We start from the raw sequence: 23,660 nt of genomic DNA, 5'->3' as shown, positions 1-23,660 counted from the left end.
GAAACCTGCAATAGCATGCATTTGGACATGAGACTGAGTTCTGTTGCTCAAAGTTGGGGAGGGTGGGACAGCCAGTGGAGTGACTGCCTCATCATTATTTGAGACTCAGTTCAGCAATCAGACAAATAATAATGAAAGCAAATAAATGAAAGTGTTTTTTTCCTCACACTCCCCCACTGTAACTGGAAGACTTACTTAAAAATTGTTTTTTTTTTGGTTTTTTTTTTTTTTATTAATAGTAATAGCACAGCCCCGTATTTTAGCCCGATAGAATGTTGGGGGCTCATTTATTTAATTGTGAGGTTTTTTTTCTGTATTAAATTTGTATTTACCCAGAATGTTTCTTTTCATGCTGCCACAGGCTTCTGCCTCACTCCTGAGGCCATTTCCCCACTTACTTGCATTTTCAGAGAGGGATAGGATAAGAAATCAAAGGAGATGAGATTCAGCCCAGTCCCCTTCATCTGGGCGTCTGAAAGATTGTATCCCCTCCATCATCTAGACTTGATTTTCTTTGTACGGAGGAGATGCGTGTCTGATATTTTCCTGTCTCCTCTTCCATTTCCAGGAGGGCTGTTGGCCTGCTGCCGTGCTGCTGAACAGTATGCAGTCCTTCCGGGAGCAAAGCAGTTACCACGGAGACCAACAGAGCTACCCGCAGGAGGTACACGGCTCATCCCGGATAGAAGAGTTCAGCCCTCGTCAGGCCCAGATGTTCCAGAATTTTGGGGGTGCAGGTGGCGGCAGCGGTGGCAGCGGCGGCGGCGGCGGCGGTGGGCGACGAGGAACGGCGGCTGCGGCAGCGATGGCTAGCGAAACCTCTGGCCACCAGGGCTACCAGGGTTTCAGGAAGGAGGCTGGAGACTTTTACTACATGGCGGGCAGCAAAGACCCCGTGACGACGGGAACCCCGCAGCCGCCTCAGCGAAGGCCTTCGGGGCCTGTGCAGAGCTACGGACCCCCCCAGGGGAGCAGCTTTGGCAATCAGTATGGGAGCGAGGGTCACGTGGGCCAGTTTCAAGCACAGCACTCTGCCCTTGGTGGTGTGTCTCATTATCAGCAGGATTACACGGGGCCCTTCTCTCCAGGGAGCGCTCAGTACCAGCAGCAGGCCTCCAGCCAGCAGCAGCAGCAGCAGCAGCAGCAGGTACAGCAGTTGAGACAACAGCTTTACCAGTCCCATCAGCCTCTGCCGCAAGCCACTGGCCAGCCAGCGTCTGGTTCGTCCCATCTGCAGCCGATGCAGCGGCCCTCAGCTCTGCCGTCCTCTGCCGCCGGGTACCAGCTCCGAGTGGGTCAGTTCGGCCAACACTACCAGTCTTCTGCCGCCTCCTCCTCCTCCTCCTTCCCTTCGCCACAGCGTTTCAGCCAGTCCGGACAGAGCTACGACGGCGGTTACAGCGTGAACGCTGGATCCCAGTATGAAGGACACGGCGTGGGTTCTAATGCACAGGCCTATGGGACACAATCAAATTACAGCTATCAGCCTCAATCTATGAAGAATTTTGAACAGGCAAAGATTCCACCAGGGACGCAGCAGCCGCAGCAGCAGGCGCAGCAGCAGGCGCAGCAGGCGCAGCAGCACCCCCCTCAGCATGTGATGCAGTACACCAACGCTGCCACCAAGCTGCCCCTGCAGGGCCAGGTGGGCCAGTACAGCCAGCCCGAGGTTCCTGTGAGGTCCCCCATGCAGTTCCACCAGAACTTCAGCCCCATCTCGAACCCCTCCCCCGCGGCCTCGGTGGTTCAGTCTCCGAGCTGTAGCTCCACCCCGTCTCCTCTGATGCAGAGTGGGGAGAGCCTCCAGTGCGGGCAAGGCAGTGTGCCCATGGGTTCCAGAAACAGAATTTTACAGTTAATGCCCCAGCTCAGCCCGACCCCCTCCATGATGCCCAGCCCTAATTCTCATGCTGCGGGCTTCAAAGGGTTTGGACTAGAAGGAGTGCCAGAAAAGCGACTGACAGATCCTGGGCTGAGTAGTTTGAGCGCCCTGAGTACTCAAGTGGCCAATCTTCCTAATACCGTTCAGCACATGCTACTTTCTGATGCCCTGACGCCTCAGAAGAAGACCTCCAAGAGGCCCTCCTCGTCTTCTAAGAAAGCAGACAGCTGCACAAACTCCGAAGGCTCCTCACAGCCTGAAGAACAACTGAAGTCCCCCATGGCAGAGTCGCTGGACGGAGGCTGCTCCAGCAGCTCTGAGGATCAAGGCGAGCGTGTGAGGCAGCTAAGTGGCCAGAGCACCAGCTCCGACACCACCTACAAGGGCGGAGCCTCCGAGAAAGCTGGCTCCTCACCAGCGCAAGGCACTCAGAACGAAGCCCCCAGACTCAATGCCAGTCCTGCAGCCGGCGAAGAGGCTGCCTCGCCAGGCGCTAAGGACACACCGTTGTCATCCGAGGGCAACCCAAAAGTCAATGAGAAGACGGTTGGGGTGATTGTCTCCCGGGAAGCTATGACAAGTCGGGTAGAAAAGCCTGGTGGGCAAGATAAAAGCTCCCAAGAGGATGATCCTGCAGTCACTCAAAGGCCACCCAGCACTGGTGGGGCAAAGGAGACCAGTCACCCATCAGTTCCGCAGCCAGAGCCCCCGGGGGTCGGGAGCAAAGGAAACAAGAATGGAGATAATAACTCGAACCACAATGGAGAGGGAAATGGCCAGAGCGGGCACTCCGCGGTGGGCCCTGGTTTTATAGGCAGAAGTGAGCCCAGCAAATCTCCTGGAAGCCTGCGCTACAGTTACAAAGATAGTTTCGGGTCGGCCGTGCCAAGAAACGTCAGTAGCTTTCCTCAGTATCCTACGGGACAAGATAAGGGTGATTTCACTGGCCACGGGGAGCGAAAGGGTAGAAATGAGAAGTTCCCTAGCCTCCTGCAGGAAGTGCTTCAGGGCTACCACCACCACCCTGACAGGAGATATTCTAGGAGCACTCAGGAGCATCAGGGCATGGCTGGTGGCCTGGAAGGAGCCACGAGGCCTAACGTCTTGGTCAGTCAAACCAATGAATTGGCTAGCAGGGGCCTTTTGAACAAAAGCATTGGGTCCCTACTAGAAAACCCGCACTGGGGCCCCTGGGAGAGGAAGTCAAGCGGCACGGCTCCTGAGATGAAACAGATCAATTTGGCTGACTATCCGATTCCCAGAAAGTTTGAAATAGAGCCCCAGTCATCGGCTCATGAGCCCGGGGGTTCCCTCTCTGAAAGAAGATCAGTGATCTGTGATATTTCTCCACTAAGACAGATTGTCAGGGACCCGGGGGCTCACTCACTGGGACACATGGGTGCTGACGCCAGACTTGCAAGGAGTGAACGGCTCAATCCAAGTTTAAGTCAGTCGGTCATTCTTCCGGGTGGGTTGGTATCCATGGAAACAAAGCTGAAATCCCAGAGCGGGCAGATAAAAGAAGAAGACTTTGAACCACCCAAATCTCAAGCTAGTTTCAACAACAAGAAATCCGGAGACCACTGCCATCCTGCTAGCATCAAGCACGAGTCTTACCGCGGCAATGCCAGCCCTGGAGCAGCCCACGATTCCATCTCAGACTACGGCCCACAGGACAGCAGACCCGCGCCAATGCGGCGGGTCCCTGGCAGAGTCGGTGGTCGGGAGGGCATGAGGGGTCGGTCCCCTTCGCAATATCATGACTTCTCAGAAAAACTGAAGATGTCTCCTGGGAGGAGCAGAGGCCCAGGGGGAGACCCTCATCACATGAACCCACACATGACCTTCTCGGAGAGGGCCAACCGGACTTCTTTACACGCTCCCTTCTCTCCCAACTCAGAAAGCCTGGCCTCCGCTTACCACACAAATACGCGGGCTCATGCTTATGGGGACCCCAACGCAGGCTTGAATTCTCAGCTCCATTATAAGAGACAGATGTACCAACAGCAACAAGAGGAATACAAAGACTGGAGCAGCAGCTCTGCTCAGGGAGTAATCTCTGCGGCACAGCACAGGCAGGAGGGACCACGGAAGAGCCCGAGGCAGCAGCAGTTTCTCGACAGGGTGCGGAGCCCCCTGAAAAACGACAAAGACGGTATGATGTATGGCCCACCAATGGGGACTTACCACGACCCCAGCGCTCAGGAAGGCGGGCGCTGCCTCATGTCTAGTGACGGTCTGTCTAACAAAGGCATTGAATTGAAGCATGGCTCCCAGAAGCTACAACAAGAATCTTGTTGGGATCTTTCCCGACAGACTTCTCCAGCCAAAAGCAGCGGCCCTCCGGGGATGTCCAATCAGAAAAGGTACGGACCCCCCCACGAGGCCGACGGGCACGGGCTCGCCGAGACCGCACAGTCATCCAAACCCGGCAATGTTATGCTCAGGCTTCCAGGCCAAGAGGATCATTCTTCTCAAAACCCCTTAATCATGCGGAGGCGGGTGCGTTCCTTTATCTCTCCCATCCCCAGCAAGAGGCAGTCACAAGATGTGAAAAACAGTAACACCGAAGATAAAGGGCGCCTCCTTCACCCACCAAAAGAAGGCGCCGATCGAGCATTCAATTCCTATGCGCATCTTTCTCACAGTCAGGATGTCAAGTCTGTCCCTAAGAGAGAATCCTCCAAGGACCTTCCGAGTCCAGATAGTAGGAACTGCCCTGCCGTCACCCTCACAAGCCCTGCTAAGACCAAAATACTGCCCCCTCGGAAAGGACGGGGGTTGAAACTGGAGGCTATAGTTCAGAAGATCACGTCCCCGAATATTAGGAGGAGTGCATCCTCGAACAGCGCGGAGGCTGGGGGAGACACGGTTACTCTCGATGACATACTGTCTTTGAAGAGTGGCCCTCCCGAAGGTGGGAGTGTGGCTGTTCCGGACGCCGAGATGGAGAAGAGAAAAGGTGAGCTGGTATCTGACCTAGTCTGTCCCACAAGCCAGGACTTGAACGTAGAAAAGCCCCTGGCGAGGTCTTCCGAGGAGTGGCGTGGCAGTGGGGACGACAAAGTGAAGACCGAAACACACCCAGACACGGTCACCGCTGGAAAGGAACCCCCTGGCACCATGACGTCCACCACCTCACAGAAGCCTGGGAGTAACCAGGGGAGACCAGACGGTTCCCTTGGTGGGACTGCGCCTTTAATCTTTTCTGACGCAAAGAATGTACCTCCAGCGGGCGTGTCGGCCCCTGAGGCAAACCCCAAGGCTGAAGACAAGGAGAGCGATACAGTGACGATTTCCCCCAAACAAGAGGGTTTCCCCCCGAAGGGGTACTTCCCGTCAGGAAAGAAGAAGGGGAGACCCATCGGTAGTGTGAACAAGCAGAAGAAACAGCAGCCACCACCTCCACCCCCTCAGCCCCCTCAGATACCAGAAGCTTCTGCAGATGGAGAGCCAAAGCCAAAAAAGCAGAGGCAAAGGCGGGAGAGAAGGAAGCCTGGGGCCCAGCCAAGGAAGCGGAAAACCAAACAGGCGGTTCCCATCGTGGAACCCCAAGAACCTGAGATCAAACTAAAGTATGCCACCCAGCCACTGGATAAAACCGACGCCAAGAACAAGTCTTTTTTCCCTTATATCCATGTAGTAAATAAGTGTGAACTTGGAGCCGTGTGTACAATCATCAATGCTGAAGAAGAAGAACAGACCAAATTGGTGAGGGGTCGGAAGGGTCAGAGGTCTCTGACCCCGCCGCCCAGCAGCACTGAAAGCAAGGTGCTCCCGGCTTCGTCCTTCATGCTGCAGGGCCCCGTCGTGACAGAGTCTTCTGTTATGGGGCACCTGGTTTGCTGTCTGTGTGGCAAGTGGGCCAGTTACCGGAACATGGGCGACCTCTTTGGACCCTTTTATCCCCAAGATTATGCAGCCACTCTCCCGAAGAATCCGCCGCCCAAGAGGGCCACGGAAATGCAGAGCAAGGTTAAGGTACGGCACAAAAGCGCGTCCAACGGCTCCAAGACGGACACTGAGGAGGAGGAAGAGCAGCAGCAGAAGGAGCAGAGGAGCCTGGCCGCCCACCCCAGGTTTAAGCGGCGACACCGCTCGGAAGACTGTGGCGGGGGCCCTCGGTCCCTGTCCAGGGGGCTCCCTTGTAAGAAAGCAACCACCGAGGGCGGCGGCGAAAAGACCGTTTTGGACTCAAAGCCCTCCGTGCCCACCACTTCCGAAGGTGGCCCCGAGCTGGAGTTACAAATCCCTGAACTACCTCTTGACAGCAATGAATTTTGGGTCCATGAGGGTTGTATTCTCTGGGCCAACGGAATCTACCTGGTGTGCGGCAGGCTCTATGGCCTGCAGGAGGCGCTGGAAATAGCCAGAGAGATGGTGAGTGCAAAGCCCCTTCCCAGCTTGCTCTTTCTGTCCCTTCTGGGCGGTTCCTTCCGCCTTCGCTTGTTCCAGCCCTGTTGTTCTGTATCGCATGGCAGTTCCTCCAGATTAAAGCCCCTAGGCTCAAACGATGGACAGAAAATGAAGTAATTTGGAAGATTTGTTTAACGTCTGTTTTATCGGTAAGAAGGGTCCCTGGGTTACAAAGTCACGTGGGTGCGGCACCGCTTACCAGAACACACCCCTCCTCGAACCCGACCGCCCACTCCTCTGCCAGTTTCCTGTTTCTAAACAATAAGCTTTTACCGCTATCTGTGTTATTCACGGATCCTTTTCCCCCGTTTTTCAACATCTGACTCTGTCACGCTTATGAAGTATACCACGGTTATATTTCCTTTCTTCTAAAACTCTTCCATTTCTCTAGAATTATTAATTCATGTTTTTATGGCTTTCCTTGGACCACATCTCCCTGACCCAAACCTGACAGTCAGGGTATTTACTGTTTAGGACTGTTTGGTAACTGTTGTCCTGGGGCATTCGTCGTCATTATCACTCACTTCTTTCCTCCAGTGAACGCTGTTTCCTCAACCCCATGTCTTCGCCTTTCTTAGCCTGCGCCCTCAGCTCACACGGGACATCATCATCCCTTAGGAGTTTGCTGAGAAGGGTGGCGGGAGGTAAATACTCTGAGATCTTGTCTTATGCGAAAACATGTCTTTATCCCATCCTCTTGCTTAATCGAGGTTTGGCTGGGTATAGAATTCTAGATTTGGAATAATTTTCTCTCACTGCCTTCAAGTCCTGACTCCTGACTTGTCCTGTAGCTTCTAGTGCTGCAGTTGAGGGACAGGAGCTGTTACGATTCAGTCTTTAGTGTGTGTGCTGCCTTCCTCCTCTGGAAGGTTTGAGGATCCTCTCAGTTGCCCTTGGGGTGGGTCTCTTCACTCACTGTGCCAGCCCTTGCTGACTGTAAACTCCTGCCTTCCAGCTGAGGAAGTTTGTTGTGTGTTGTTTCTTGGATACTTTCCTTCCTTCTCTTTTCTCTGTTCTTTCCAGAATCCTGTCAGTTAGGTGTTGTACCTCCTGAATTAATCCTCTGGCTTTGCCTTTTCTCTCCTGGGTTCGTTCTCTCTCTCTCTCTCTCTCTCTCTCTCTCTCTCTGCCTTTTCTAATTTCTCCACACTCTCTTCAGCTCTAAATAAAGATTTATTTATCTTTATTTCTGATACTCTCAAGAAACTTCTCTTTTCCAAATATCCTTCTGGGAGGTGGACCATTGACTGCTTGAATTGGGTTGGGTTAGAGACCTACCTCCTCTTAAAATTTTGAGCCAACGACCTGGTTGCTGGCCCCGCTTTCTGAGACGCCTGTGCCTTTCCAGGCTCTGTGCCACAGTGGCTGGCGTTCTAGTGGCTCCTCCGCTGCACTCGTTCCTCTCTGTGCCTCTCAGACCGTTGGCTCGCGCCCTCTTTGTTCGATTTCCAGCGTCTGGAAATTGGGACATCTCTCAGGTGTTTGTTTCCTCTCCCATTCTTCATGTCCTTGTCCTTCATGTCCATGTCATAGAAGCTATTCCCTTTCTCTTTCTGGGAGGGGAACAGATGTGGGAAATGAATGTTGGGTCTACGATATTGAATCACGCAAGAGTTTTTGTATTCATATATATTTAAATTTTACCACGCTGGACAAATATACTGGTGACTTTTAATCATCGTGAAGAAGGATTATGTCAGCCAGGATCATAGTATCCTTGGACATTCTTTTCCTCTCCCCCTACGTTTCTCCCCAAAGCAGTATATTTTATCATTGTATTGTCTCCAGAATTTATCAGTCTCTGATAAAAAGGAAATCAAAACTGTAAACTGTAGTAAAGAATGTAATTAATGGGAAGTTTATATATTTTTTAATTAAAAAAATGTTTTAATGTTTATTTTTGAGAGAGACTGAGACAGAATGTGAGTGGGTTAGGGGCAGAGAGAGAGGGAGACAAAGAATTTGAAGTAGACTCCAGGCTCTGAGCTGTCAGCACAGAGCCCGACACAGGGCTTGAACTCACAAGCTGTGAGATCATGACCTGAGCCAAAGTCAGACGCTTAACTAGCTGAGCCACCCAGGTGCCCTGTGAAGTTGATAACATAATTTAAATTAGAACATTCTGATTCAGTCACACAAGGGGCTTGCCTTTCCCTCTCAGACCTTTTCCCCCCACGTGAGTTTTTTCTCCCTCCTTTCCTCTCCATCACCAGAGTTGCTCCCAATCCCCAGGCTTGAAACACATTTACTTTGTACACATGTGACATTTTACAATGCACAAGTCCTAAAGGGACCTAACATTTAAGACCCTTAAGTACAAAATTCTGTAAATAGTCAATCCTGAGTATTCAGTACTCTATCAGCTGGTGGCCTCAGTACTCATCTTGCTGGTGGCCTGCCTGCCATATTTGGTGGTTTGTTTTGTTGTGTTTGTTATTTCAGGTATGTGTCCCTGCCCACCTGTCAGTGTTTGTTTTCTTTCTTTCTTTCTTTCTTTCTTTCTTTCTTTCTTTCTTTCTCTTTCTCTTTCTTTCTTTCTTTCTTTCTTTCTTTCTTTCTTTCTTTCTTTCTGTGTTTGTTTATTTTGAGAGCGAGCACATGTGCACTTGCACTGGCAAGCAGGGGAGGGGCAGAGAGAGAGGGAGAGAGAGAATTCCAAGCAGGCTCTGCACTGTCAGTGCAGAGCGCAATGCAGGTCTTGATCTCAAGAACCATGAGATCATGACCTGAGCCAAAACCGAGTCAGAAGCTTAACTGACTGAGTCACCCAGGCACCCCTACCAGTGTTTTCTTTATTACAACATAGAATATTATTAATCTCTCTCAGAGTAACTTTTTTAAATGTTTATTTTTGAGATAGCACCGGTGGAGTAGGGGCAGAGAGAGAGGGGGACAGAAGGTCCAAAGCAGGCTGTATGCTAACAGCAGCCAGCCCCATGCGGGGCTCAAACTCATGAACCATGAGATCATGACCTGAGCCGAGGTCGGACACTTAACCAACTGAGCCACCCAGGTGCCCCTCTCAGAGTAACTTTTATGTCTAAACTGTTGAACGTTCTGGGGCAGTCATTGGTAACCGGTTGTCAGCAGGTGGACTCCTGCCCAGCAGATCCCTAAATCCTGTGTCTCAGCCCACATCTAGTTTATAGAAAGTAGAAGACACCCGAGAATAATGTGACCACACTAAATCACAAGTCCCTCCACCCCAGAAAGGTTGGTGACCAGCAAACTTGCCTCTTAAAATTCCTAATTGGGAATCTGTGTCTTCAGAAAGTCACAATTTAGCTTATTTACTACTTGTCAGCTTTGATCCCAAAGTAAAATCTGGCATGTTATATAGTTGGAACAAATAGACTGAATATGATAAATCATTCTCTCTGGCCCATCCCCATCCCACCGCTGCCATGGACTAGGTGGTTAGAAGAACATGAAGCACTTTAGATGGAGAAAATTGAAAGTGGTTTCTGTTTTTTAGAAATAATTTCAGGGACGCCCGAGTGGCTCAGTCAGTTGAGTATATGACTTGGGCTCAGGTCATGATCTCGAGGTTCTTGGGTTCAGGCCCTGCATCGGGCTTTGCGCTGACAGCTGGAGCCTGCTTGGGATTCTCTGTCTCCCTCTCTCTCTGCCCCGCCCCTGCTTGTGCTCTCTCTCTCTCTCAAAAATAAAAAAAATAAATAAACATTAAAAAATAAAATCTTAATTTCAGCCTCAGCTATTTCAAAAGTACTTCAAATTAATCATCTGTCCTAAGGGATAAAAAGTTGGAATGCTCCATTTAAAGGTAAAAGGCATAATAAAGGCAGTAATTTTGTCCCTATGCTTCTTCCATATAGTAGAGGCTCTAAATTAGATTTTTGGGTTCTCTGGTGGCCCCATCAGGGCTGCAGATTCCACCATCTCCTTTAATAACAGGGTTCAGACAAATAGCTGACCAATCTTATTTTTTTAATTGAGGTATAATTGACATAGAACATAGTAGCTTCATGACAAATCTTAAATATACCTCATACTACAGCTGAATCTTTATCTTCTTATGTTGCACTCTCAATGCCATCACCCTTTAAAAATTACTAAGCTTTTTCTTCCCTCAATTCCGTTCTGTTTATTTAACATCCATTTTGGAGTAGAATGCTAGCTTTGTATATTGAATTTAATTTCTCTGTACACTTGCATATCTGTTTTATTCCCACAAGCCACCCAATGAGATAGGAAGGGAGACAGCACCGTTCCATTACCCTCAGAATAAAGAATGATTTGGCTTTAGTGAAACACACTCGGATGTGTTGATTTTAAAAATGGTTTAAAAAATTATGCTTCTTTAGCTTTTTGAGCTGACCGATGTTCCACTATGACTATAGGCTCTTTTTCTGTTTTATTTGCCCGGTTTTTATTCTCCTTTTCCTTATGTACTTGAGAACAAATTAAAATTACACTAACTTGCCTTCTCATTTAATTTGATAGATGCTGTTTCAATTTGTCAAGGCCACTTTGAGTCTAGTTTTGTCTTAGGTTTTAGCAGATGCGTCCAATTGCAGTGCGCTTAACAAGCATCCTATCATGTTGAGATAAGGCCACATATATTTCATTAGAGATCCATTTTGGCCTGTGTATTTATCAGGTGTTTTGACAGGCATAATATTATAACAAAATAATATGAAGTCCTCGAGAGACAGCAGTTCCCTCCCTGTAAGTGTCACACTGTGAAAATTGCTGAAAACTAGAACATTCCTGTTCAAGCAGATGGCCTTTGCTCTCCTTCCTTTTCTGAGTGTGGGACTTAATCCGTTCATTTCTGCACAGTCCTCTGGTTTTGTCTGACTCTTACCTCTGTTTATTTACCTTGGTCCGATTGTATATGTGAGCCCACAGTGACCTCTGATCTGACACAATGTTGTGACAGAGGCAGTTGTCTCGAAACAGACATACGCATAACTCGGTGTACAGAAACCGTGTTTGATACTTTTAGAACGTGAAGGCCTTCAGGGTTCAGGGTTGTGGCAGCAGACAGGGATCCCTGGTGTGCCCTGCTCTGGGGAAGAGCTGGCCTGCTTGTTCCCTCCTTTCCCCCCCCCCCCCCACCCCCCGCCCCGGCTGACCACTCCCCTTCCAAACAGATTCTTAACAACCTCCATGGGAATTTAAAAAGTTTTTACCCCACAGTGTGTATTAACTAGATTGGGGTTAATGTTTTTTTTTAAATCAATGTATTAAAGATTCCATTTAAAGTTTTGTTGTTTTTTTTTTTTAAGTTTTACCTAAGTAATCTCTACACCCAACGTGTGGCTCGAACTCATGACCCCAAGATCAAGAGCTGAATGCTCTTCTGACTGAGCCAGCCAGGCGCCCCTAAAGTTTATTTTTAATATAACTTTAAATAGATCCTTCCACCATCTCTAACAGGCTAATATTCTCCTTAATTTTTAAATTGTGACAACATAATTTCACAAGTGTAAAAGTATTAATATATCTATTACATTATGAAAACGTAACTGCATGTTAAATGATCAAAAACAGGTCAGTTTGCCTCTCTGGTTATGTGTGAAATAAAGGCGTTGTCCTGTGCTCCCTGAATTTCCGTTTGTGTTCCCTGAGTGAGTAATGGACTGTCACCCACCCATGGAGGCTGCCCAGGTCCTGCTGAAGGTTTCCCACTAGGCTCCTGGTCTCTGCTCTTGACTCACTGTACACGCATGCCCCACGGTGACGGTCCCTCCCCTGGACCCCTCCCTACCCCCTGCCCTGGCTTCCTTACACTGCCTTCCTCTCTGGTCCCGTCTCTCTGGCTGTCACTTCATCATTGTTGCCACAAATCACACCTCTGTCCCAGCCTGTCTGTATCACCCATTCAGGCACCGGGGTTCATGCATCTCTCTATTCCTGTGACTTTCAGCAGATAACAGAGTTGTGTGATTATCTTATTACCTGTTTTTCTCAACACGACCTGTGATGACCTTGACACTAACCTCCAGAGAAAGGTTAACTTTCTTTCAGGATTTGGTTTTTCTAAATTCTAAGGAGTATCATGAAATTTGCAGTTTTGAATTTTGTTGCTTATATTGTGTTACAGAATACATTGTGACAAATTGAAAGAAGTTTCCTAAAATCTGTTTCTTTTAGAGGGGGAGGGATAATGAGAGACACTTTACACCTGATTATAAAATAAAAGCTATAAGGAATAGACCAAATGCCAAAGGTAAAGGACCATAAACAAGAATATCGACAGGTGACTCCATACTAGGCCAAATAAGTCATCCCTGAGCCGTTGAACTGGTTACTGCTGATGTGTTAAAAGAGCTAAGGTGATGAGATAGCACGCAGAGGTAGGCATTCGTTTCACGTCAGCAGCTGTCTGGGTCCCTCTAGAAAACCGGTACAGCTCTGAAGTTTGAACGCTGGAAGCGCCCCTCACTCCCTCCTCAGCGTCGGGGAGCCTTGGCCCCAGGTCCCACACTGGTGTGTGGGAAACGGCACTTGGCAGGAGGGCTCCCGGCCTCTGTCAGGAAGGGTGACGGGATTCACGCGTCGTGCCACACGCTTCCCCGCGCGCGAGAGCTTGGATTTTCCAGGACGTGGGGCTTCCTTCGTTCCAGACTGTCCTCCACCCCTTGCCCCAGGCCAAGGCCAGTTTTGTAGGACCTGAAGGCCTCCAGCTGCAGGCCGGTGTCTTCCCATCTTCCTATTGAAAAGAAGTCTGATAAGGGAAAATCCAGTCAGCCTAGTGGTGCCCTCAGAGATCCTCCTCGCCTTTGTGCCTTTGCCGTTCCGCTCAGCGGCGGGGAGGTGGCGGTCCCGTGAGAGCCCTGGAGTCCCGTTGCCTCGTGTGAATCCGGGACTTGGCATTTCCTCGCCAGTCACTTGCTCAAGGCGCTTACTTAGCTCGTGTGCTTCCCCTTCTTCATCTATAAAACGTGGAGACTGAGAGCGCCTGCTGTGAAGACGGTTGTCAGGAGCACGAGTGACTCTTGGGAAGGTGCACGGAGTAATGTTTGGCGAGGCTGTGGGCCAGTGTCTGCCCTAGAGTGGCGTTCTCGTGCTCTCGTGAAGATGCGTTCCTGTGAGCTCACCCCGGGAGCTGTAGTCCGTGGGCCGTCAGTGCTTCTTCCAGGAAGGGAGGCTGCCCTGCATGTGAAACAACCATTTTCTTTTCATTTTTACTCTTGTTTGGGGAGAGCAGGGCGTGTGGCATTTCAGGTGCTGTATTGGTTAGTGTCTTCTGATATGGCAGCAGCCCACGCGGACATTCTCAGGAATTAGATTATTCAAAGGAGAGGAGATGGAAAGAAGGGAATAAAATCTGCCTTGTCCATTAAATAAGAGCATTAATGTTCTTTTTTGTGAGTTGGCAATTTTTCGATAGTGATTACCTAAGGCCAAAGTAAAGAGTCTACCCAGTAGTAAAGTTATTTTTTTTTAATTTTTTAACAGTTTTTAATTTATTTTTGAGAGACAGAGAGTGCGAGTGGGGGAGGGTCAGAGAGAGAGAGGGAGACACAGAATCCGAAGCAGGATCCAGGCCCTGAGCTGTCAGCACAGAGCCCGACGCGGGGCTCGAACTCACAAACCGTGAGATCGTGACCTGAGCCGAAGTCGGATGCTCAACCGACTGAGCCACCCGGGCACCCTTAAAATTATTTTTTAAATAAACATTTTTGATGGGTCAGCACCCAGAGATCCAGAATAATAAAGAATTCACAGAATGATTCAGAACCATCACACTCCACCACCCGCCCCCCCCAAAAGGTAACACGTATAGTATATGAAGACTGCAGAGGGCTGTACTGTAGTCTGAGGATTGAGCCTGTGACTTAAGGGCAGTGCGAAACCACTAGCAGTTTCTGAGTGTGTAACATCACACGATTGGGTTTGGTCTTATGAGGGCAACTCAGGAGAGACGCAGGGAGAGATGAAGAGGCAGGTCTCTGGTTGAAGGGCTGTGGCATTAGTCTACATAGAGATGACACTGACAGGGGCCGAAGAAGTGGCAGAGAAGGGAATCGGAAGGAGTGGATAGATAACGACGATCACTTTGGAATTTAAAGTCGATAGGATCCAAAACCAACTAGGTGTGGCAGGTAAAGGAAAGTGAGGAATGATGCTGAGGCTTCCCATCCAAGCGAGCGGGTCAGCGGAGGGGGTGGGGTAAGACCCCAGTAGCAGCAAAGAGGGGATGAGGAAGAGAAGGGAGACCCTCGTTTGGCAGCTAACGTGTTGTGGGCAGGAGGGAACACTAGGCGTGAAAGCTCAGCCGAGTCTGCGTGTTCGGGGCGACCGTGCTCCGGGTCTCCAGGACGGTACTTTCTCCTCAGGACTGGCTGGTTTTTATTTAGCTTTTTGGATATGTGTAAAACCAGTAAACTTAATCCACGTTGCAAGAAAGTGGGAAGAAATAGGAAATCATGAGATCTGTGTCATTAAAAAAAAAAAAAAAAATCCTTCATTAGAGAATTCTCTGAAAAGCCATCAAAGAAATTAAGCTATCATTTTAATTATTGCTACAATATGATTGGGGGTGGGAGGGGGCACAGAAGAGGTAATTTGCTATTTTTGGCTTTCTAATAATTTTCCAAGACACTGACATTATTGACAACACAGTGGAATACCAAATTGCATTTAATTATAGTGAGAAAGAGCTGATATGAAACATTACTTTTGGGGGCCTGGAAAAGACTCTATTGTGCACAGTGTAACACCCCATTTTCTCAGAGTTCCAGGGTGTAGCTGAAGGCCTGTATGTGCTGAACTGAGATGAGACAAAGTGCAAGCACTTTACTTTGAGGTCACATGGGTTCTGAGGTTCAGGTTGTCACTATGCACGGACACTTATTTTTGGAGGGTCTGAGAAGTTCCACTCACAGGAAGCAAACAGGAAAGCCAAGAAAGGACTAAATTTAGGAAGCAACAGGAAAGCCGAGAAAGGACTAAAGAAGAACAGGTTTAGCAGACTGGCCACACGAGCTCTACGGGGGGCGCTGGGTACGTCCACAGGCTGGAAGCTCCGTCTTAACTCCTGAGTCATAAAAGGGCAAACTACCTTCTATGACAGAATTACATGTTCTCTACATAAGCGTAAATAGTAACAGTGTTATTCATATCGTAAAACTAATGGAACAGTAGGTAAAAGAAAGGCAAAATCCTGACAGCCCAGTAGATTTGCCTCTTTTCCAGATTTTGTCCATGTGCTTGTTTTACTAGATATAATAATAGTGTAGTAACAATTGTTGACACGGATGGAGTGCTTTCCAAGCGCTGTGCATGAATTATCACATTTAAACCTCACAGCAGCCCTCCGAGGTGGGCCTCCTTGTGCTCCTGGACAAAACTGAGTCCAGGATCCAGACCCAGAGAGGCTCTGCCATTAACTATAGATACAAAGCTGTGTGGCTTTTTTCACTTAATTTTGTAATTTTAGCTTGCATAGTAACTTAGGGTATTTTGTTTTAATACATGTATAAATGTAATTTAGCCAAGTATTCCTGCACTGTTAGACATTGAGGATTCCAGTTTATTTACTATTTCTTATGTGGCGGTAAACATTTCTATTCATGGAGTTTTATGTGAGGGAAAACCTCCAGATGTTAAGCTGCTAAGTCAAAAAGTGTGAATATTTTAAGCGTTTTGCTAGGCATTATCTTGCGGTTTAACCAAAAAGGATCGTATTGAGCTGTGATCATCCATAGATACAGGAGAGCCCACATTTTACTATGAGGCAAACAACATTGGGTATTTTTAAATTTTTAATTTTTTCCTTTAAATTTTATTTCTTGGATTAGTGATATTGCAGTCGTCCCCTATTACTTTTAATGTTTCTCCTCAGTTTGTCATTTTTGTGTGCACCATTTCCCCAGTCTGAATAACTTCAGTTACCTGGGAAATGGGGACCCATGGAAACCCTTTCTTCAGGAGGGCCACCTAAAGGAGGCATTTAGGAGAGCACCTAGATAAAGTTTTCTCATCTATAAATAGGACGGTGACCGAGGACTGTTGGTACAATTAACTTCGTTGGAGATCAGGCAGCTTCGTTGGTGGACGCTAAACTATTCCTAGAAGCTTTGGCATCGAGGTAGTTTTAAAGGAAGCAAGTACTGTGAGCTGGTGTCCGGCCTGGAAAGTGTCCTCACGTGTCCTTTTAGTGGAGGCATGTCCCTATCAGTAAGCTTCTTGGGTAGAATTAAGCTGAAGAGGAAAGTCAGCCCTGGATGACCCTGTCCCAGTAAGCCAGGTACGGTGGGGTGATTTTGGCCGCTGTGCTTACGAGCTGACACTTAATTTGAATATGTTGCCAGCAGACTGCTGTCAAATGTGCCTTAAGAGAATAGAACTGAAGAACTGCCACACAAGCAGATGCGTGAGACCAAGGTCAACACAACAGCGCGTTACCGTCTGAAAGAACAAACTTCAGGATGGGAGAGGGACCCAGCTGCAGTGACATCAGTTTTGGAGGCGTTTCATTTCTTACGTGTTTCACTGCACAGCCTGTGGAAGAGTTTCTAGTAAAACGTCTTTGTTCATTTCACTCGCAGGCGTACTCATGGTAACTGGCTCCACAGAGATGCCAGGTGGCTCCAGGCTTGGAAAACTGTCTCTGTGAAGTTTAAATCTTGGTTGAGCCGGGTGTCAGGTGTAGGCCTTTGGTGTGCTTGTAAGTTGTATTTGCTGCTGTTGTTGAAAAAAGCTGAGTTGGTGGGATGATGGTTCGTTAAGCAGTAGGATAGTTGGCCAGTTGCTTCTCTTTGCCTGTTTCTAGGTAGAGTTCCCTCTGGAAGAAATCAAAATATATTAGTGCTTTGAAAAAGCAGCCCCTCAAAAACACTGTTTGTGTTTGCAGACACGAGACTTCGCACCTCCCAGCAGGCCTGGGCATTTTAATCCACTGTTGTTGTTCTTGAAAAGCACATTTAAAAAACCAGCTCACCTGTCACCTGGTCCTCCAGGCAGCAAGTCCCCAGCACTCCCGTCATACCTGTTGTGCCACTCAGCACCATGTATCATGACTTTTCCTGACTGAACCGACCATAGTGCCTGACACATGGCTGATCAGGGCAGGGTGAACCTGTGTCTAGCTGGCTGTCCTAAGAGACCTGTAACGAGCAACAGATGTTTGGTGGTAGGAGGTGGGCCTTTGGATGCCATTTAAAGTACTTACTTTATCTTATGTTTTTAAATGTTTGTTTATTTTTGAGAGAGAGAGAGAGAGAGAGAGAGTAGGGGAGGAGGGACGGAGAGAGAATCCTAAGCAGGCTCTGCACCGTCAGTGCAACACAGAGCCCGACGCAGGGCTTGAACTCACAAACTGTGAGAATATGACCTGAGCCCAAACCAAGAGTCATGGGGCTTGAACTCAGTGAAGTATAAGATCATGCATGACCTGAGCCAAAATTAAGAGTCGGGTGCTTAACCAGCTGAGCCACCCAGGCCTCCCACTCTGCGGCGATGTTTCTAAAACCCAAGCATAGCCATGCCCTGCAGGCTTCCAGCCCCCGTTTACTGGCACCTTACACTTGTCCATTCAGCCAGTATTAGTTGGCATCTGTTCTGTGCCAGGAACAAATCAGTGCACATATTTAAAATGAGATGATGTTATAGACAGTGACTGGGTAGCTGCTTCAGATTGGGGGTCCAGGTAAATTTCCCTGACAGGCTGAGGTGGGAGTGGTATAACGAGCCACTCATTATATAATGAGATCAGAGGGCACTGTAGACAGAGCATACAGAGGCTATAGGGGGAAACCGAGCTTGGTGGATTGGAGAAACAGAAAAGGCAGTATGGTGAGGCGGTACTGGATACAGAGAGAGGGTAATGAAGTTGGAGAGGTGGGCAGGAGCTAATTCCTGTGGCCTGTGTGAGCAGGACTGGCACAGAACAATGGGGCAGACACGATGCCGTTTCTTGACGCTGGAAAGCCTGGAGGAGGAACCGGTTTGGTGGGGAAATCAAAAGGTGTACTATGTTCGTGGTGAGTCTGAGGTGCCTCTTAGCCATCCAAGGGAAGTACGACCCTTTCAGAACTAAGGAATTTTGATGGATGGTTTCTTGTGGCTAAGAGCAGCTCTAGCTTCGCTTAGATCAGCGCTTATGAAAAGTGCGGTGAGAGCGTGGGGTCTGTGCAGGCACCAAGAAGCCGCACCTGACTTGAGTCAGGAAGACTCGTGCCAATAGGTCAGAGTGACTTGGGGGATTTGAGGAGTGAGCGGAGGGAGAAATAGGCACATATTAAGAGCCACACCTCCCTGCTTTCCCAAGCCCTGCTCCCATGCCCTCTGACACCCACAGTCCACCAGGACCACTCTTCATTCTCTACTTCGAGCAACCCCTTCACCTGGCTCTCTCCACGTGCTCCTGCCCCTTATCCGTCACAGGTGGTCGTAAATGGTCATTAGTAGTTAGCACACTCAACTGTGGGCCAGGTACTGTCCAAGAGACTTTCTCTCCACTGTGACATGTCAGACCAGGGTTGTGTGCTGAGCACCCACGGTAGAGATGGAGAAGCACTGTGCAAGGTGGCTATAGGGCTGTGGTAGGTGTCTTTGTAAACTGCTGTTGCTTCAGCTTCGCCTCCTGGCAGGGCTAGGCTTTACAGGGACTTAGACACCTTTCTTCGGTAAAGTGAATCACTTCCAGGGGTATTAATCTCTCCAGCAAGGAAATTCCATTCTCCCAGACGCATCCCTCCCCCTCCTTTGGAAAAAAGAGAATTCCATTTACTGTGAATATGCCAACAAGATTTTGTTGGTGAGTTTTAGAAGATCACATTCAGAATTAGCTTCCAGATTAACTCTAGGGAACCCCAGGAAATGATACACGCACGCGCGCGCGCACCCACACCCACACACACACACACCCACACACACACCCCTTGGGCCCTCAAAGGCTCTGAGACCACGAGCAAATACCAATTGTTGCCTTTAGCTCTTTAATTTGACTTGGGAATTCTGAAGCGCCGTAGTCATTGATATATTTTCAAACAGTTTCAGTAATTTTGCCAACGCCATCATGTATTTGTTGCCCTTGTAATCTTACTCATGAAAGAGAACCCACGTGATGGAGCCACCTTTTTATCACATAACCACTGTGCACTGACCAGGCTGCCCAGAGAAAAAGGGACTCTTGCATTTATCCAACAGAAGGTCTTTGAAGACCCCAGAAGAGATTGTTGGCAAGGGGTAATGATTACAGACTCTTGTAGGTCTCATTCTATTCTTGAATTATTCATAAGGATTGGCTGCTTGCAAAATTGTAATGGTAGACAAGTCCTTTAGCCTCTCCCCACCTAATTTTTTACCCAGTAAAAACGGAGATAATAACTGGACCACCCTATCAGGTTGTTTTAAGGAATAAAATGAGGGGTGCCTGGGTGGCTCAGTCGGTTAAGCGTCTGACTTCGGCTCAGGTCACTATCTCGCGGTCCGTGAGTTCAAGCCCCGCGTCGGGCTCTGGGCTGATGGCTCAGGGCCTGGAGCCTGCTTCCAATTCTGTGTCTCCCTCTCTCTCTGCCCCTCCCCGTTCATGCTCTGTCTCTGTCTCTGTCTCAAAAATAAATAAAACGTTAAAAAAGAAAAAATAAATAAATAAATAAATAAATAAAATGAGATTGGCCATAACAGTCAATTGTCATTTAAAAATTGGAGGTGGGGGCACCTGGGTGGCCCAGTCAGTTAAGTGTCTGACTCTTGGTTTTGACTCCGATCTTACAGTTCATGAGATCGAGCCCTGTATCAGGCTCTGTGCTGACAGCATGAAGCCTGCTTAGGATTCTCTCTCTCCTCTCCCTCTTCCCCTCCCCTGCATGCTCTCTCTGTCTCTCTCAAAATAAAATAAACATTAAAAACAGAATTAAAAAAAAAGCTTGGAGGTGGAAGAGGTAATTGTTGAATTTAGTCAATATTTCTAATCTTAGTCATATTACATCTGAGTTTCCATTTTCTTCCTCTGTTGAAGTTAAGATTGGCCTTTTGCTGAGTATCTCCCATTCTGGGATTAAGCTTCTAAAGTAGAAAATCAGGAAGAAAATATACGTACATATCCATGAAGATGGACTGAGCCAATAGTTCTTAAACTTTCTTGGGGATAAGAAACACCTGGGATGATGGTGCGCCTTCAGTCCTTCTGGGTCATGGCCATAGTCTGCATTGTTAACACGTGCTTCAGGTGACGGGCCAAAATCAACTCTGAACACTCCGTGTGTTTGAGCTAGTTCACGAAAGCTACATCATAAGCCAGCCAACCAGTTTTGGTTACAGTTTCCATGCCAGGTTCGTACCAATTTTTCCTTCCAGTGCAAGGTTTCTGGGAAGGAGGGCATGAGGCTTTGGACCTGAAGTGAGGTGTCTCACACATTGTCGCTTCATCAAGTGGCCCCATAAAGCCCTCAGAGAGGGTTGTTGGTTTCTGGCACCTGGCTTTAGGGTGTGGGGACCAGCAGCCCTGTGGAGAGTTACACTGGCACTAGTTTAAATACACCCAAGACATCCTAGTTTTCTCAGGTTCCTTTCTGCCTTTTTTCTGGATGAAGGTGCCTCCTCTGTCCATTTTCAGGCTGGCCTTGCCCTTGAGGAACCGGCCACTTCGGGAGTGGGGTGGCTTCGCAGACAAGACAGATGCGTGGGTGAGAGGGATGGTGAGGTGGAGGCAGATCCGACAGGAAAGGATAAAACAAGCCAAGTGGGACAAGAGGCAGTAAAAATACGGAAGAAGGCCTCCAAGGGTTGGGAACTTTGCAGATTGAAGCTCCCGTGTAGACTGGGCAGATTCAGAGTCCTGTTAAAGGAGGCCTGTGGTGGCAGCACGTTTGTCATTTCTGTTACCAAAATCGTCAACAGTTAGATGCGAGCGTCTTGTGAACGAGCAGCTCCCTGTAATTGGTTTTCTGGAAGCATAGACTCAACTCCTGGGATGAGCCATGGAGAGGAGGAGGATTATACAGAGAGTCCCTTTCCTGGCAGGCAGTTTCTTTAAAAAGATGCCTTGCTAAACACAAAAGGTAATTATTACTCCTTAAACCCAATCCACCGTTTGAGCAAAGGGGAAAATAAAATTACGCTAGTAAGTAGTCTTGTGCAACTTTAAGTTCAATGTTTTCAACTCTGTCCATAAGCATTTATCTCTATACTTCAAGAAAAGGCTATTCTCTTTCTTCTCCCTGGGCTGCCGGGGCTCCTGCTCCTGCTGGGTGCAGCCTTTTCTCAGGTTCTCAGCTGCCACTGGGAGCAAACATGCTAATTACTGCTTTAAAAAACCTCCCTGACCCAAGCCCCTCCTTTCTAACTTCCTAAAGGGCACAAATCTCTTTTATTTGTAATATTTAAAAATCCCCCTCAACAAAATGTATAACGTTTTATCAAAGCCACAGCTTTCTTCCCCAGCTATAAAAGATGCCCTCTGATTAGAATTATTTTAATGGAGTGTATGTACTTGTAGGTAAGCTAAAATGTAAACTATGTGTAGGATAAAATGACAAACTGGAGAAAACCAAGGTCTGGTTAGCCTAAAGAAACCTCATCCTTAGCGAAACCTGTGTGGAGTTTTTGATAGGTGGAGTTATGAAGAATGTATACTAACATAACTGTACGTTTTGTGCAAAAGAAAAACGATTAAGCTAACATTTTTTTCACAGTTTAATATTCCAGAAAGTGGGGGGATAGAGATTGGTTTTAACTTAAATTTGGCAAGTGGATGCATTTTGTTAGGGAAATCGCTTATATTGCTTTGTCTTGCCTTTATTAAACCTTTATTATTGCTGAACCTGAAGACTCTAAGTCCAGGAGAGGGAATTCTAGAACATTTAAAACCTACAACAGGTAGTCAGTATCTGCACCCACCTCATCAACAGTTGAAGTTCATTCCATATGTGATCGTTATAAACTGTTTCAGCTTTGCGGGCACCTTGGTAGAAATGGTTACTAGGACCTGTATGTGTTCAGAGACCACTGTCATCAGTAAAGTGTTTATATGAAGACATATAATTGAGAGGGGGTAAATACTGTTCCTGATCTGTTAAAAATGTTCCAGTGAAAAGATAAATATTCAAAACAAGCGCACATAAGTAGTAATAGCTGTGTTTAATTGCTAGTGGTGGATTGTGTCAAAAAAATTTTTTTGATGTTTATTTACTTTTGAGAGAAAGAGAGAGAGACAGAGGCATGAGCAGGGGAGGGGCAGAGAGAGGGAGACACAGAATCGGAAGCAGGCTCCAGGCTCCAAGCTGTCAGCACAGAGCCTGACACAGGGCTGGGGCCCACAGACCCACGAGATCATGACCTGAGCTGAAGTCAGACGCTTAACCGACTGAGCCACCCAGGCGCCCCAGTGGTGGATTGTTTTAAAAGCCAGATCTTCCTGGAAGTCTGTGCTGCTGTCCATCTCCAGCTTCCCGTGGCCTTGCAGATAAGCCCGGGGGGGGCGCTCTGGTTGTTCTGGAATGGCTGTCCATTCCCTTTGGGATCACTGCTGGAACTTTTTCCTTCTGTTTTTATGCAGGGTGTCTTAGGAATACCTTACATGTCATTTACAAAACACTCTTCCCTCATTGTCAAACACATTTAGAGTTTTATATGGTTTGAGTTTTTTTCCCTCTCATCAGTTTTATTTCTTTTTTTTTTTAAGTTTATTTATTTATTTTGAGAGGGAGAGAGAGAGAAAAAAAACGAACGAATGGGGGAGGGGCATAGAGAGACAGAATCCGAAGCAGGCTCCATGCTGTCAGCATGGAGCCGATGTGGGGCTCAATTCCACAAGCTGCACGATCATGACCTGAGCTGAAACCAAGAGTCAGACACTTAATAGACTGAGCCACCCAGATGCCCCCACCCCCACCTCATTCACCAGTTTTCTTAAAAGATTCTCCACCTCTTTCCTTTTTTCCCAGTGGGATTTTATCCCCTATTTACTGTTGAGAGAATCGAGGTTTAAATAGATTAACTGGGCCATGCTCATCTGGCTGGTGAGAGGCAGGGCCAGGGGTTGGTTTCCTTTCTCAAGGAAGGTCTTTTTCCAACCTGGCTTTCTCTCCTTTTTTCTCATTTCATGTTTTCATCTCTTTTTAGACGCCAGTATTTGAGGCAGGAAACGACATTCCCCACTGAATGCAAGGAAGGCAAATATAGGAGATGTCAGCTAACTAACTGGAACATGTCTTTCACTGCATTCTTTTTCTCCCCTCCACTTTATTTTTTTTTTTTTTTCAACGTTTTTTTTTTAATTTATTTTTTGGGACAGAGAGAGACAGAGCATGAACGGGGGAGGGGCAGAGAGAGAGGGAGGCACAGAATGGGAAACCGGCTCCAGGCTCTGAGCCATCAGCCCAGAGCCTGACGCGGGGCTCGAACTCACGGACCGCGAGATCGTGACCTGGCTGAAGTCGGA

General features: G+C 47.9%; 1 protein-coding gene across 7 annotated transcripts in view; it reads left to right on the top strand.

The window, feature by feature from the left end:
* The window catches only part of TCF20 (transcription factor 20), a 102,562-nt gene that overhangs the window by 48,067 nt on the left and 30,835 nt on the right, over positions 1-23,660 (top strand). For all 7 annotated transcript variants that reach the window (XM_042948004.1, XM_042948003.1, XM_042948000.1 and 4 more), the window contains exon 2: positions 569-6,262. In XM_042948004.1, coding sequence (XP_042803938.1) covers positions 605-6,262 — 5,658 coding nt within the window. In that variant the 5' untranslated portion in view covers positions 569-604. The remainder of the gene's footprint in view (positions 1-568; positions 6,263-23,660) is intronic.

The sequence above is a fragment of the Panthera leo genome, chromosome B4 (genome assembly GCF_018350215.1).
Source record: "Panthera leo isolate Ple1 chromosome B4, P.leo_Ple1_pat1.1, whole genome shotgun sequence".
NCBI classification, from domain to species: domain Eukaryota; kingdom Metazoa; phylum Chordata; class Mammalia; order Carnivora; family Felidae; genus Panthera; species Panthera leo.
This window is presented reverse-complemented; position numbering and strand designations above follow the sequence as displayed.